The sequence below is a fragment of the Pseudophryne corroboree genome, chromosome 2, assembly GCF_028390025.1.
Source record: "Pseudophryne corroboree isolate aPseCor3 chromosome 2, aPseCor3.hap2, whole genome shotgun sequence".
In the NCBI taxonomy this organism is placed as follows: Eukaryota; Metazoa; Chordata; class Amphibia; order Anura; family Myobatrachidae; genus Pseudophryne; species Pseudophryne corroboree.
In genome coordinates, this window is record NC_086445.1 from 423,295,468 (window position 1) to 423,310,578 (window position 15,111).

Here is a 15,111-nt window from a genome sequence, read left to right on the forward strand (position 1 = left end):
GCTAAAGGAGCATTAACCCTCATCTACTTCTGAGGAGATACCAAGGAAGAGAAGCTATTTGTAGTTAATCTTTATCTGAGACTTCATGTAAAATATATTACACAAGTCAGTGGAATGTCATATTCTTTAGCACATAAGGTATCATAAAATAGACTGGTGCATTAACGGACAGTCTTCAGAGTTCTATACTAAGCACTACACTAGAACTGGCAATATTTATATTAGGAGCCAACCTCTTCTCATTGATATATTCCTGAAGATTTGCAAAAACTTTCAAGTGGATACGAGAACAGTATTAAAGTTGCATTTATTCATATATATATATATATATATATATATATATACTGTATGCATGTGTATGTATATATATATATATATATATATATATGGAATAGTAAAAGATTCTCGTAGGAGCCAATACGCCTTTAGTATGACAATATTTAAAAGTTTTTATTCATACAGAAATGAACGATATTTGTAACCTAAACATTCGTCATTGACACAAGTTTATAAAAGTTCAATAAAACAATATAACAATCTCATACATAAACATTTTTCAGTTGATGTGAGGAATTTACAGTCAGGTGATCACAGTCAGAACTTGAAAGAGATGTATCTCCAACCAGATGCTTGTGGCAAAGGCTTTATTAACCCAATATCGTGAAAACCAACGCGTTTCGTCCGTTAGGACTTCATCAGGGGTTTATAATCACTTTTTATAACAGAATGGATTACCACTGGTTAAAATTCTCAATGTTACATCCAATCACACATTCGGTTCAATTGATATGGTATCTAAATAGGCTTCATCGTAACAAAAAATAACAATTAGGTTGAAGTTAGATGGTGTAATATTCCCTTATCTCTTCAAGGATAGTAGAACCCTACAATCCACATCTGCTTCAATAAGTATCACCAAAAATGGGTCTTAAGAAATTTCAAATCCTGAACAGCACTACTCCTTTTTCATAGGGATAGGTACAACCTCACAGGATCACAACTACACATAGCATCTGGTTGGAGATACATCTCTTTCAAGTTCTGACTGTGATCACCTGACTGTAAATTCCTCACATCAACTGAAATATGTTTATGTATGAGATTGTTATATTGTTTTATTGAACTTTTATAAACTTGTGTCAATGACGAATGTTTAGGTTACAAATATCGTTCATTTCTGTATGAATAAAAACTTTTATACATTGTCATACTAAAGGCGTATTGGCTCCCACGAGAATCTTTTACTATTCCATATCTACTCCTAATACCTCATCTGACAGAGGGTATATCTTAGTGGTTTGAGACTAGTGGTATAGCGCAAAAAAGGGTTATCTTTTGTTTTGCATATATATATATATATATATATATATATATATGCTATGGTTCAGAACAGTCCCCATTCAGAACAAGCACGGCACTACAGGACTTTTTGATGAAATTATTTTATGTAAACAACGAATGTAAATATCTGTACATCACCATGAGCACTTAACCATCATAACGATGCTGCATTTCGGGCCCCGCAGGGTCCCTTCCTCAGGTTGGTACAAGTGCTGTGAAAAAAAGACAAACATTTTCACAGCACTTGTACCAACCTGAGGAAGGGACCCTGCGGGGCCCGAAATGCAGCATCGTTATGATGGTTAAGTGCTCATGGTGATGTACAGATATTTACATTCGTTGTTTACATAAAATAATTTCATCAAAAAGTCCTGTAGTGCCGTGCTTGTTCTGAATGGGGACTGTTCTGAACCATAGCATATGTGTTTATTTCTGCAAGGGCACACAGGTGAATGTTTCTCTGACTATTTGAGTGCCGGATTTATTCTTGGACTTATATATATATATATATACACATACACTGTATATATGTAGTGTGGCAGGGACTGCATGATTCCACACAGAGGCAAAACTCTGGGAGGCAACGGAGTCATCTGCCGCCGGGCTCCTGCTCTGAAGGGGGGCACCTCTCCTCCCATTCTGTGACACCAGTGAATTAAGTTAATTGATAGCTGCCGCTATCTTTTTAGTGGCCGACTTCCTCACTGGTCCCTGCACCTTACATGTCACACCCTCTTTATTATACACATTTTACAAGTGTCATACCCAGGATTAGAACCCATGACCTATTACACTGGAAGCAGACACCTTACTGATGAAGCTGTTTGCGCCTGTATAGGAAATATGAGAATTTTAACTATATGAAGATACTTCTCTGACAATTACACGTAACTTCATATAGTTAGCATTCTCATGTTTCCTCTACAGGAGCAAATAGCTCGATCAGTAAAGTGTCTGCTGTTACACACACACACACACACACACACACACACTTATCTTGATATAGGAAATAGGGGGGGCACCAATATTTATCTTGCCTCCGGGCAACTGGGACGAACTTACGCCACTGATTCCACATGAGGGTAATGTGGAACGGCAGGCTTTTGCAGGATTGGAACAGCAGCAACAGGTCTTATGGAGTCCAGTCCAGGTTTTAGCTGAGTCTGTGATTAGCCACAGCTGGGCTAATCACCTCAGCTTGTCTGCTGTCTTTAAAAATGTGTTTTGTTCAGTAGGTCATTGCTCCTGATGCCAGCAAGTGGTCAAGAGATAGATGGGAGGCTGGAGTTACGTTAGGAACCATTTGGAATGTGCATTGTTTGTGATTACCAGAACTTGGAAAGTTATACTGCTGTTTTAAGAACTACCTGTAAAACCTGACCTGCAAAACCTGCATGTGAAGCTCTGTATATATATATGGGTTTTGCAACGTCTGGTTAACAAAGTCCTTATCACAAACATCTGGTTGGAGATACATCCATTTCGAGTTCTGACTGTGATCACCTGGCTGTAAAATCCTCACATCCAACTGTAATTTATGTATAAGATTGTAATATTGTTTTATATGAATTTTTAGAAGGTTGTGTCAATAACAAACGCTTAGGATAAATATCGTTTGTTTCTGTACAATAAAAACTTTTAATTATTGTCATACAAAAGGCATATTGGCTCCCACGAGAATCCATTTCTATTTGTAATCTACTTTTAATACCTTATCTGACAGAGGGTATTTCTTGTTGGTTTGAGACTAGAGGTATAGCGCAAGATATTAGGGTTGATTTTTTTGTTTTATATATATATATATATATATATACAATTGAGGATATTTATGGGCCCCAACCGTGCACTAGAAAAGCGGTTACGGTGAAACAAACCAATATGGTTATATTTGTTTCCCTATTATTTTATCAAAACTGCTACCGAAGCTGAATTAGGCTCAATATCTTAAATTCAATTGTGGTAATATATGTACCCGTGAAGAAAAGTAATTTGTGCAGTCAGTATTGTCAGTGGTCATTAATCTTTACTTTATTCCTAAAGAACATTATTAAAAAAAGTCTGCCAGAGATCTCTCCGAGCCAGGAGCAGCGATTAGTGATATACAGCCATGTTGTATTAAATCGCACTACGGCATAGTAAGGGATTTACTGACTTTTAATGAGCAGCCATAATATCTTCTCCAGATGAGGGAAGTCATGTAATACCAGACATTAAGGATTATAGTTCTGTAGCATTTAGATTCTTATCAGAATTAACAGGAAATCCTATTTCACCTGCTTTATTATATACAAGCTATAAATAAAAAGTAAAGCTTCCAATGAACCTAGCACTATAAAATGCATAATATACTATATATCAGATGTCCGACATTCAGTTAGGAGGATCAGTTTGGAGGTAGCCAGAGCTGTATATCCCAACTTATTAAAGATGCTGATAGAATTGTATTTCTGAGCTAAATAATTTACCAACAAAAGATAATGGGGGTCATTCCGAGTTGTTCGCTCGTTGCCGATTTTCGCTATATTGCGATTAGTCGCTTACTGCGCATGCGCAAGGTTCGCAGAGCGCACGCGCTTAGTTATTTTACACAAAAGTTAGGTATTTTACTCACGGCATAACGAGGATTTTTCATCGTTCTGGTGATCGTAGTGTGATTGACAGGAAGTGGGTGTTTCTGGGCAGAAACTGGCCGTTTTATGGGAGTGTGCGAAAAAACGCTGGCGTTTCTGGGAGAAACGCGGGAGTGTCTGAAGAAACGGGGGAGTGTCTGGGCGAACGCTGGGTGTGTTTGTGACGTCAAACCAGGAACAAAACGGACTGAACTGATCGCAGTGGCAGAGTAAGTCTCGAGCTACTCAGAAACTGCTAAGAAATTTCTATTCGCAATTCTGCTAATCTTTCGTTCGCAATTCTGCTAAGCTAAGATACACTCCCAGAGGGCGGCGGCTTAGCGTGTGCAATGCTGCTAAAAGCAGCTAGCGAGCGAACAACTTGGAATGAGGGCCATGGTCTTTTTATTTATGTAAATCTGTACAATAGTTTTGTCTAATAGGCATTTTGAAAAAGCTGTTTAGGAGGGAGGAGCTTCTTTATCTTACATCACTCTTATGACACTAAAAATGTCAGAAGGCTACATTTTCTGAAAGGTTGGGTTCATGAGACCGGCAGTTGAGATGCCGGCAGTTTAATTACCGACCCCGGCATCCCGACTGTTCTTAATCCAGACAGGGATCTGTACTGAGCGAAGTCTAATCCTAACTCTCCCCCTAACCCTCCCTCCACTCCCACAGCCTAACCCTAACCCTCCCTCCCCGCAGCCTAAACCTAAACCTCTCCACACAGCCTAACCCTATTCCTCCCCGGCATACTTACGTTCAGACAGGGCCGTAAGTAGGTTTGTGCGGATTATGCTCTGCGCATAGCGCTGAAGGGTAAGGGGAGCTGTTGGCAACACTAATTACTTTCACTTGCAGCTTCCCCCCTTGTTCAAGCCCAGCATCTCTTGACCGCCCCTGTCTCCTACCCCAACCCCTTTTGTTGCTAATACCTATACAGCATTCATGGACTTGAGCTGAGAGATCCTTGTTGTTCAGTCGCAGTGTCGCACTGTCCTTTATTACATTTTGGGATGCTGATGTGCCCAGGATTCAAACCAGTTGCCTATGACATTGCAGTCGGACACGCTATTCATTAAGCTATCTGCTTTTGTATAGAAAGCTAGAGAATTCCAAGCTGGAGAGTTCTAACAATTTGAAGTTTACTTTGTACTTTGTAAAGGGGCAGGGGCGGATTGGGAACAAAAAGCGGCCCTGGGAAAATTTGTAATAGTGGCCCCACATGGGCTGCACCAGAGGTGTAAGGTCTAGCCATGGGCCATGGCAGCAGCATTTCCCCCCCAAGACTTTCCAGATAGTGGGCATGTCCAGCATCAAGGGGGAAGTTAAAAAGAAATAAAATTACATATTATGAGCACATTATATGATACACCTTCAGAATTTAGGAAACTATATCATTCTTTAGAAAGATATATTTTCTTGCTTATTACACCAACCGTATCCCAATCACTATTCACTCAATCTTATATGTCAGCCCAAGCAGGCAGACAGAGCATACACTAGATCATCTGCAATCACAGGCTAAGTGGCAAAGTAATTTTCATATATGCAAATTATTTTGCATCTTATTCAGTATGTCTATAAAAATGACCACATGTCCTCAAACTAAACAGGCCCCACGGGTGTGTTGGCCCACTGGGGATCTTCCCTGTAAACCCTATGGCCAATCCGCCTCTGTAAAGGGGTGATAAGTATTGCAGCTGGGCTGATCTATGTAGTGTGTGGCTGTAAGGGATTGGATGTGTGGCACACTGCTTATATATGCTCAATTATAAATATATATATATATATATATATATATATACATATATATACATATATATAAAGGGGCATCATAGCATGGGCCTTCTCTGTGATCAATTTTGTCATGCCTCTTCCCTGCGAGACATGCACCTTATGTTCCTATTGGAAAAATGGGGACGGGGGCGACAATTCTTTCTGCCACAGGGCACCGAAAAGTCTAGTTACGGCTGTGCATTCAGGAGACCAACAGTCGGGATTCCGGCGCCTGCATCCTGACCTCCGGAACCGTGAACGCTGGCATGGTGACTACATCCCATTCTAACGCATCAAATCAAATTGAAACAAAATGGCAAAAAATATTTATTTTGATATTGAAATGTAAAAAAAATGAACCAAAAGCAAACATGATATGATAAGTATGTTGTGGTTCCTGCTTTGCATCAGTTGACTGTTCTAACATTAACCAACATTGCGGTCTTTTAAGAGCAATAGCTATACATTACATACACTGAGCTACCACGCATACTCAGTAGAACAGTGTGGGCTCCATGGCTCTCTAAAACATTGATAAATCGCAATGAAAATTATTTTTTCATCACCAAATTAAGCGGCAATAAAAAATTAAACCTATCACCACAATAATAATACCGCTTTCACATCGCAAACCCTGCTTTTGAAACGGTTCTTTAAACGGTTCTTAAAACGGGTCTGAGCAGTTAAACCCCCTTCACATCGCAAGTTGTAACTGGTATATTACTGTTTCATTACCATTTTGGTACCTTTCACACTGAACCCGTTTCTCCCATAGAAAACAGTGGTTGTCATTTTAAATGGACTTTTCTGGCCCACACATTATTAATAATTAATTATTAATAATTTGGCTAGTCGTACGATGGAACCCAGCAGCTTCAAGCATCTTTACCATGTTTTTGTAGATTACTGCATCCTTCACTGTCCCAGTGATTTGTCTAGCAATTTCTTTATCCCCTCTCATCCTAAGCAGCTCCCTAACCTCCTCATCACTCCAATTTGCCATTTTAAACTGTATTCTGTATAATAAAATGCTTCTTCACTCTCATGTGTTTCCACCAGTTTATTTCCTGCTTCTGCCTGGTGACATCACTCATGGAGACGGCCTATCACCTTCTGTGGTTTGGAAATACTGTTTCTGAGCCTTTCACATTGCACAATGAAACGGGTCTGAACCGTGTAGGACCCTGCTTTTTAACCGTTTTAAAATACCAGTAATCTGTAACCAGTAAATTCAAAGTGGCCCTTTCACACCGCAGCTAGAACCGTTTTGGAAGGCTTAAAAAATGGCAAGTTACCGGGTTATAACTGCGGTGTGAAAGGGGTATCAGTGTCTTTTTAATAATAGCTCCCTGGAACAAAAAGTTGCTGGTTGATTCATTTTGACTTCAAAATAAAACTTCCTAATTCAATGGTTTGCAAAGGGTTACTGATATTCTTCTGTATTCCTGTGTACTGTCTGTGGCTGTAGAGATGACATTAGAGGAAACGCTAGAAGTAACAGAATTTAAACCTTGTGTCATTAATCTTCTCAGACTCCAGGACCTGTGCAATGGCAAACTGCCAGTATGGCTGTGAAGAAGTCAAAGGGGAGGTGCGATGTTTATGCCCATCAAGTGGACTGCAGCTGGGGCCGGATGGAAGAAACTGCATAGGTGTGTTCAGATTTGCAGTATGTTTAGGCTTTTCTCTGACGTCCTAGTGGATGCTGGGAACTCCGTAAGGACCATGGGGATAGACGGGCTCCGCAGGAGACTGGGCACTCTAAAAGAAAGATTAGGTACTATCTGGTGTGCACTGGCTCCTCCCTCTATGCCCCTCCTCCAGACCTCAGTTAGAATCTGTGCCCGGCCAGAGCTGGGTGCTCCTAGTGGGCTCTCCTAAACTTGCTAGAAAAGAAAGTATTTGTTAGGTTTTTTGTTTTCAGTGAGATCTGCTGGCAACAGACTCACTGCTACGTAGGACTGAGGGGAGAGAAGCAAACCTACCTGCTTGCAGCTAGCTTGTGCTTCTTAGGCTTCTGGACACCATTAGCTCCAGAGGGTTCGAACACAGGGCCTGACCTCGATCGTCCGTTCCCGGAGCCGCGCCGCCGTCCCCCTTGCAGAGCCAGAAGACAGAAGAGAACGATGAAATCGGCGGCTGAAGACTCCTGTCTTCATTAAGGTAGCGCACAGCACCGCAGCTGTGCGCCATTGCTCCCACTGCACACCACACACTCCGGTCACTGTAGGGTGCAGGGCGCTGGGGGGGGGGCGCCCTGGGCAGCAATTTTAAATACCTTTTGGCACCAAAAATACACATATACAGTCTAGCACTGTATATGTGTAAAAACCCCCACCATTAAAGTACACAAAACGTGGGACAGAAGCCCGCCGCTGAGGGGGCGGGGCCTTCTTCCTCAGCACACCAGCGCCATTTTCCCTTCACAGCTCTGCTGGAAGCAGCTCCCCAGGCTCTCCCCTGCAGTATCCTGATACAAGAAGGGTAAAAAAGAGAGGGGGGGGCACAAAAATTTAGGCGCAAATAAGATATAAGCAGCTATTGGGTAAATCACTTTGTATAGTGTAAATCCCTGTGTTATATAGCGCTGTGGTGTGTGCTGGCATACTCTCTCTCTGTCTCCCCAAAGGACTTTGTGGTGTCCTGTCCTCAGTCTGAGCATTCCCTGTGTGTGTGCGGTGTGTCGGTACGGCTGTGTCGACATGTGAAAGGGTTAAAGCTCGTCTCTGCTTCAATGTCATAGAATTGCTTGTGTTATAGAACTTAATGTTCCAGCACATTCCTTGCTACTGTCCTTGTCTCTTATCTTTTTTATACCGTGTGAACAACCTCCCTATTTGAAATACAAACTTGCCCATATATGCATATCCTTCCACTGCGGCAGTTCCTAGCCAATCATGTTATGTTAGCCCCTTTTTGTGTTCTGTCCAATTAGTTATTGACTTGGGATATACACGCCCTAAATCCTTTCTTTTATATACTTTTGTTAAACGAACAATAAACAGTGTGAATCTTTACTGCTTGTGTTGTGCATGTTCCTTGTGGCTAAAGGTTTACACTCACAGACGTCTGAGAGGCCATCACATCGAGGGTTAAAGAATATAGGGGCAATCCTTTCAAGTGGGGGCTCCGTCCGCGATTCAGTGATCGTCCCTGGATGGTAAGATAGAGAATTTATTGTCTGTCTTTGCCATACGGGATTGCGGTCATACACTGAAGCTGAATCCGTGTCAGTGTTCTGGGAACACGTGACCAAACATCTTTAATGTCTGGGACTTAAAGATACGTCTGAGAAGGGACCAGGGGTCCAAGCGCAATTCTCCAAAGACGTTAGTATCTGGGATACTTAAAATAGACCTGGGAGTCTATACATAACGTGACGTTAGTATCTGGGATACTTAAAATAGACCTGGGAGTCTATACGTAACGTAGAGAATACCTCGATTTGATCGTCTATATATTCTTGTATGTTTGTAGTGAGATAAGTTCTTATATTTGATCAGACGGCTGGTAAGTTTTCGTCTGCCAGATATCTTTACTCAAACACTTTTCCTGCTTCCTGTTTAAAACGCTGTATTTTTCTGACATCTTGTACGAATGGTAAGTATCGTACACGTCAAAAGATTTCATGTTCTCACTATACAGATAATATTGTGATATTGTCAATGACTAATTAACTGGTTAGCTGATGCATGTATAGTAGAGTGTTGTAAATTTTAGATATTTTCTTTTAAAGTTGTACTGTTGATTTATATTACTGTCTGACAATGGGCTCTAGTCAGAGTAAAAAAAACTACATATCCCCCGCCCCTCCCTGGTGAGACATGCAAGATGTATGTCGCCCGCAACTCTACCTCAGAGTATTACTTAGTTAACCCATGGGTGGATAATTTAGCGGGATGGACAGAGAAAGCAGGACAGGACCCATTCCTACGGGAAGGCAGTAATTACCCTTTCTATATGGAGGATTAAAAATGTCAGTTCCCAACAGCACAGAAGCGAAGAAGTGAGAAACTGTAAGTCTTTGAAATCCCTCTCGCCTCCCCCTTGCATTCCAATGTATCCTGCGCTTGAGGACACAGATCTCTTGGCAGCAGTAACCCTTTCACACCAGATGGGATCGCCTCCAGCTCCACTGCTAGAAAATGCGTCCACTAGCTCTGTCCCTAACGCACCAGTAACCCAGAGTTTAGATAATAGTAAAACACTGTCCCAAGCCCACTATTACCCTCGATGGCTGTATATCTTATTTGCGCAAAGCTTGCAAAGGACGCAGCGATACACATATGAAGGAAGTCTTTAAAACCCGTGCTCCTTTGCCTGTGCTTTTTTGCCTGTCGCTGTAGCTTGTAAACAGAAACCTTCGGAGTCTGTTACTGAGTTTTGGAAAAGGTTTAAGGACTGCTGGACAGATGACGCTGGCTTACCTTTGCTTAACTCAGAAAGCTTACTCATTTCCACCTTCATTAACAACCTTCTACCTTCTGTCATAGTTTCTGTTAAGCAAGACGTCTAACGTCTCTTCCTGGACTTCTGATAGTACGATAGATTTTGAAAAAAAACATCTATATGAGAAAGAGGCTGCAGGGTGTTTTGATGTAAAGAAACCTGCACTCACTCATAACTATCAGAACTCCAGACGCTTTGACAGACAGAACCAACCCCGCAGTCAGGGAAGATTCCAAAGACCCCGCGCACTGACGGGGCCCGGAGGAGGGTATCCCAGCCTTTATTCAACTCACCCGTCATAGTAAAGATTCACCTCTGCTGCCACTTATTATAAATGGAAGTAAAATTCCCTTTTTAGTGGACAGCGGTGCAACAACCAGTGTTTTGTGTTCTGACCTATGCAGTATCCCCTCTCACCAGAAAAGATAGAAGGTCTCCGCCCCATGATACAGCAATTCTTACAACAGGGTATTCTCAGACATACTGTACTCCTGTGAACCCTGTTGCCAAAGCTGATGGCAGTATAAGATTTGTACAGGATCTCAGAGCTATCAATCAGTTAATTGTCCCAATTGCACCAATTGTCCCAGATGTAAACTCACTCATTTCTGCAATCCCTGCAGATGCTGCGTTCTTCTCTGTAATTGATTTGAAGAATGCCTTTTTCAGCATACCTGTAGATTCACAGACACAATTACTTTTTGCCTTTTCTTTTGAGGGTAAACAACTTACCTGGTGCAGATTATTGACGCACCTGTTGTCTCCAGGCCACATTGGGGCCCTGGCAACCTCACCATGGTTCAGTCCTGCTACAGTATGCAGATGATCTGCTGCTCTGTAGTCAAACTGGGGAGGCCTGCCGAGAGGATGGTGTTTCATTACTAAACTGGCTTTGTGAATGTGGACACAAGGTGTCCAAAACAAAAATGCAATGGTGTAAAAAGCATGTTGATTACTTAGGTTTTGTGCTCACTCAGGGAGAGAGGAAAATCAGTCCACAACGCATACAGTCTGTATTGGGCCTGGTCACCCCAACTACCCAGAAGGAACTACTGTCCTTCCTGGGTATGGTAAATTACTGCAGACAGTGGATTTCTGATTGCTCTTATTATGATAACATTTTGAGACAAGCCACACTGAAGGACAAACCTAAAACTGTACAATGGTCACAAGAAATGTTAACTGCATATGAAAGTTTAAAATGTATGTTGATGAAAAGTCCGGCACTTGGCCTCCCCAATTATGTACTACCTTTCCATCTATATGCAAGGGACAATTGTAAAACCATGGCGGGGGTGCTCACACAGTTTCATGGAGGGAAGTTGCGCCCCGTGGCATTTTTTTTCCAAAGTCATGCCAGTGTCTGTGCAAGGTATGCCTGCCTGCCTCAGGGCTTTGGCAGCCTGTGCAATGGTTGCAGAAATGGCCACTACCCTCACTTTAGGCCACATCACAGTACTCCACACCACACATGATGTCCTGGCAATACTTAAAGGCTTACACACACAGCACATGTCAGCACAACGCCTTAGTGGATATGAAGTACTCCTTTTGAGTAACCCTACCCTTACCATTAAGTACACTGCTAGTTCTTCTGGCCCTGCACCCATTCTCAATGCCCTTTTAGGCTTGAAAGGTCCCGAGGATGAACCACCCGACCTACATGACTGTGCTGCTTCCATTGAAGCTGAAACTTCTCCCAGACTTGACATGTCTCCCGTTCCCATACCAGGCGCAGACATAGTTTTTGTTGACGGCTCCTGTAGTAGGCCCAATGACAATACATACCAGGCTGGCTATGCCATTGTCACCCTCCCTGACACTGTGTTGGAAACCCTGCCAATACCTTATCAGTCCGCGCAAGCTGCAGAACTCATTGCACTCACTAGAGCATGTCCCTCCCTTGACAACGTCCATCTGCTCACTCAACTTCAAGCTGCTGCGACTAATACTGATCTCTCCGACTGGACTTACCCAATTCTGCAGAAAAAATCCTAAATCAGGATTAATCTGCAAAGAGGGGAAACCCTGTATACCCCAGTCCAGTGCCCCTTTGCTCGTTGCCCAGTGCCGTGGTGTTGGTCACCGTGGTGAAGCCACAACACTCCTCCTACTAACCAATGATTTTTATGTTACAAATGCCAAATCACTTGTGGACCAGTATGTTAGCAGATGCATCACTTGCCTCAGGAACAACCCTAACAACCCTAATAAAGCTAAACACCAGCATCTTGAATACCCCACCACCCCTTTTACACACTTACAAATTGATTTTACCCATATCCCTGGTACAGGTAAACAAGAATATGCCCTGGTCATTGTAGATATGTTCTCCCGCTGGCCAGAAGTATTCCTAACTAAGTCAGAGGATGCCAAGACAGTAGCAAGAATCCTAACACAGAAAATCATCCCTAGATGGGGGTGCCCCCTGCAAATAAATAGTGATAAAGGCTCAGCCTTTACAGCCAAAATCACACAGGCCTTAGTAAAAGCTCGGTACCACCTGCAGAGTTCAGGGGTCGTAGGAAGAATGAATAGGACCCTCAAAGACAAACTAAGGAAGGCCACAGGAGGTACCTTCCACAAGTGGAAGCAGGTCCTTCCCATTATCCTAGCAGAAATCAGAATGACCCCACAGAAAACTCTAGGATACTCACCCTTTGAACCCTTTGAAATACTAATGGGTAGACCCTTCCCCACACCCTGGGCTAAGAAACCACTAGTAATACAGGAAGGAGATCTAGAACTCATCAGAGAAGAGTATGTCAGGTCCCTGATAACAAAACTGAATGAAATTGAACATGAGGTTGTTTGTAAAAACCCTTTGAATCCACAGGAACCTACACACCCCTTTAAAGTCGGAGACAGAGTCGTGGTGAAGGTGCTCCCCAGGAACAAGAGCCCAGGAGACTTCACCTATGGTCCAGAGACAGAGGTCGTAGCAGTTACCCGAACAGCAGTCCTGACAGAGGAAAGTCCTACCTGGATCCATGCATCCCGAGTAAAAAAGGTTCCTAGACCAGACCTAGAGAGGGAAGCAAGTGATTCCAGTGAGGTACGAACCGGGGCAGACAGCCCTGACCTCCCACCTAGCGAAGACAGAAGAACAGAAAACGATGAAGAACCTGCCCCCTATCTTTACCCTGGGGACTATCTTGATAGCCCTACTGGCCCATTTTTCCCCTCTCAATGACTGAGGTTGATATAACTCAGAATAAGGGAAACTGACACTATGGTATAACTCTTCCACCACATACAGCGCAACCTACATACTAGATTATTTCCAATTCCCCCAACTAGCTGCTGTCCAAAAGTCTGTTGACTACCAGATCCGCGCTGACAAGACAGACAACCTAAGCCCCGAGGTACCCTATATTTGCGTTACAGGCCATAACTGGGGAAATGATTGCAGCTCATGGTCCGCGGCTGCCTTGAACACAGGTACCCCATGGGGCTATAAGCCCGCTGAAGCCTTAGATGAAAAGGGTAAACACGGAACATCATTAACTCAACGATTAACCCTTCTTAAAATGCCCAACAATTACTGCAACTCCCGCTCAGGCTAAAAATTGCGCCATTGGTGTGCAGAAAGACGTAAGCTTTGCAAGAATCATATAGTATAACAATAATGATTCTAAGAGGGGATTGAAAGGGTTAAAGCTCGTCTCTGCTTCAATGTCATAGAATTGCTTGTGTTATAGAACTTAATGTTCCAGCACATTCCTTGCTACTGTCCTTGTCTCTTATCTTTTTTATACCGTGTGAACAACCTCCCTATTTGAAATACAAACTTGCCCATATATGCATATCCTTCCACTGCGGCAGTTCCTAGCCAATCATGTTATGTTAGCCCCTTTTTGTGTTCTGTCCAATTAGTTATTGACTTGGGATATACACGCCCTAAATCCTTTCTTTTATATACTTTTGTTAAACGAACAATAAACAGTGTGAATCTTTACTGCTTGTGTTGTGCATGTTCCTTGTGGCTAAAGGTTTACACTCACAGACGTCTGAGAGGCCATCACATCGAGGGTTAAAGAATATAGGGGCAATCCTTTCAACATGTTTGATGAGGAGGGTTACGTGGAGGCGGAGCAGGGGCAGATAAGTGTGGTGTCGCACCCAACGGGGCCGACACCTGATTGGATGGATATGTGGAAGGTCTTAACCGACAGTGTCAACTCCTTACATAAAAGGTTCGATGACGCAGCAGCCTTGGGACAGCCGGGGTCTCAGCCCGCGCCTGCCCAGGCGACTCAGAGGCCGTCAGGGGCTCATAAACGCCCTCTGGCTCAGATGGTAGACACAGATGTCGACACGGAGTCTGACTCCAGTGTAGATGAGGATGAAACTAATGTACAGTCTACAAAAGCCATCCGATGCATGATTACTGCAAAGAAAGATGTATTGCACATTTCTGACGTTAACCCGGTTACCACCAAGAGGGGTATTATGTTTGGGGAGAAAAAGCAGCCAGTGACTTTTCCCCCATCTGATGAGTTAAATGAATTGTGTGAAGAAGCGTGGAGTTCCCCTGATAAGAAACTAGTGATTTCTAAGAGGTTACTGATGGCGTACCCTTTCCCGCCAACGGATAGGTTACGTTGGGAAACATCCCCTAGGGTGGACAAGGCGCTCACACGCTTATCTAAAAGGGTGGCACTGCCGTTTCAGGATACGGCCGCCCTAAAGGAGCCTGCGGATAGAAAGCAGGAAGCTATCCTGAAGTCTGTGTATACACACTCGGATACTCTACTGAAATCTGCTATTGCTTCAGCCTGGATGTGTAGCGCTGCAGCAGCATGGACTGATACCCTGTCAGACAACATTGATTCCCTCGACAGGGATACTATTTTGCTAACCCTTGAACATATAAAAGACGTTGTCTTATATATGCGGGATGCCCAGCGGGATATTTGCCTGCTGGCAT

General features: G+C 43.0%; 1 protein-coding gene across 3 annotated transcripts in view; it reads left to right on the plus strand.

Annotated features, from left to right (window-relative positions):
- The window catches only part of EGFL6 (EGF like domain multiple 6), a 475,748-nt gene that overhangs the window by 116,096 nt on the left and 344,541 nt on the right, over positions 1-15,111 (plus strand). For all 3 annotated transcript variants that reach the window (XM_063953516.1, XM_063953515.1, XM_063953514.1), the window contains exon 5: positions 7,265-7,384. In XM_063953516.1, the coding sequence (XP_063809586.1) occupies positions 7,265-7,384 (120 nt within the window). The remainder of the gene's footprint in view (positions 1-7,264; positions 7,385-15,111) is intronic.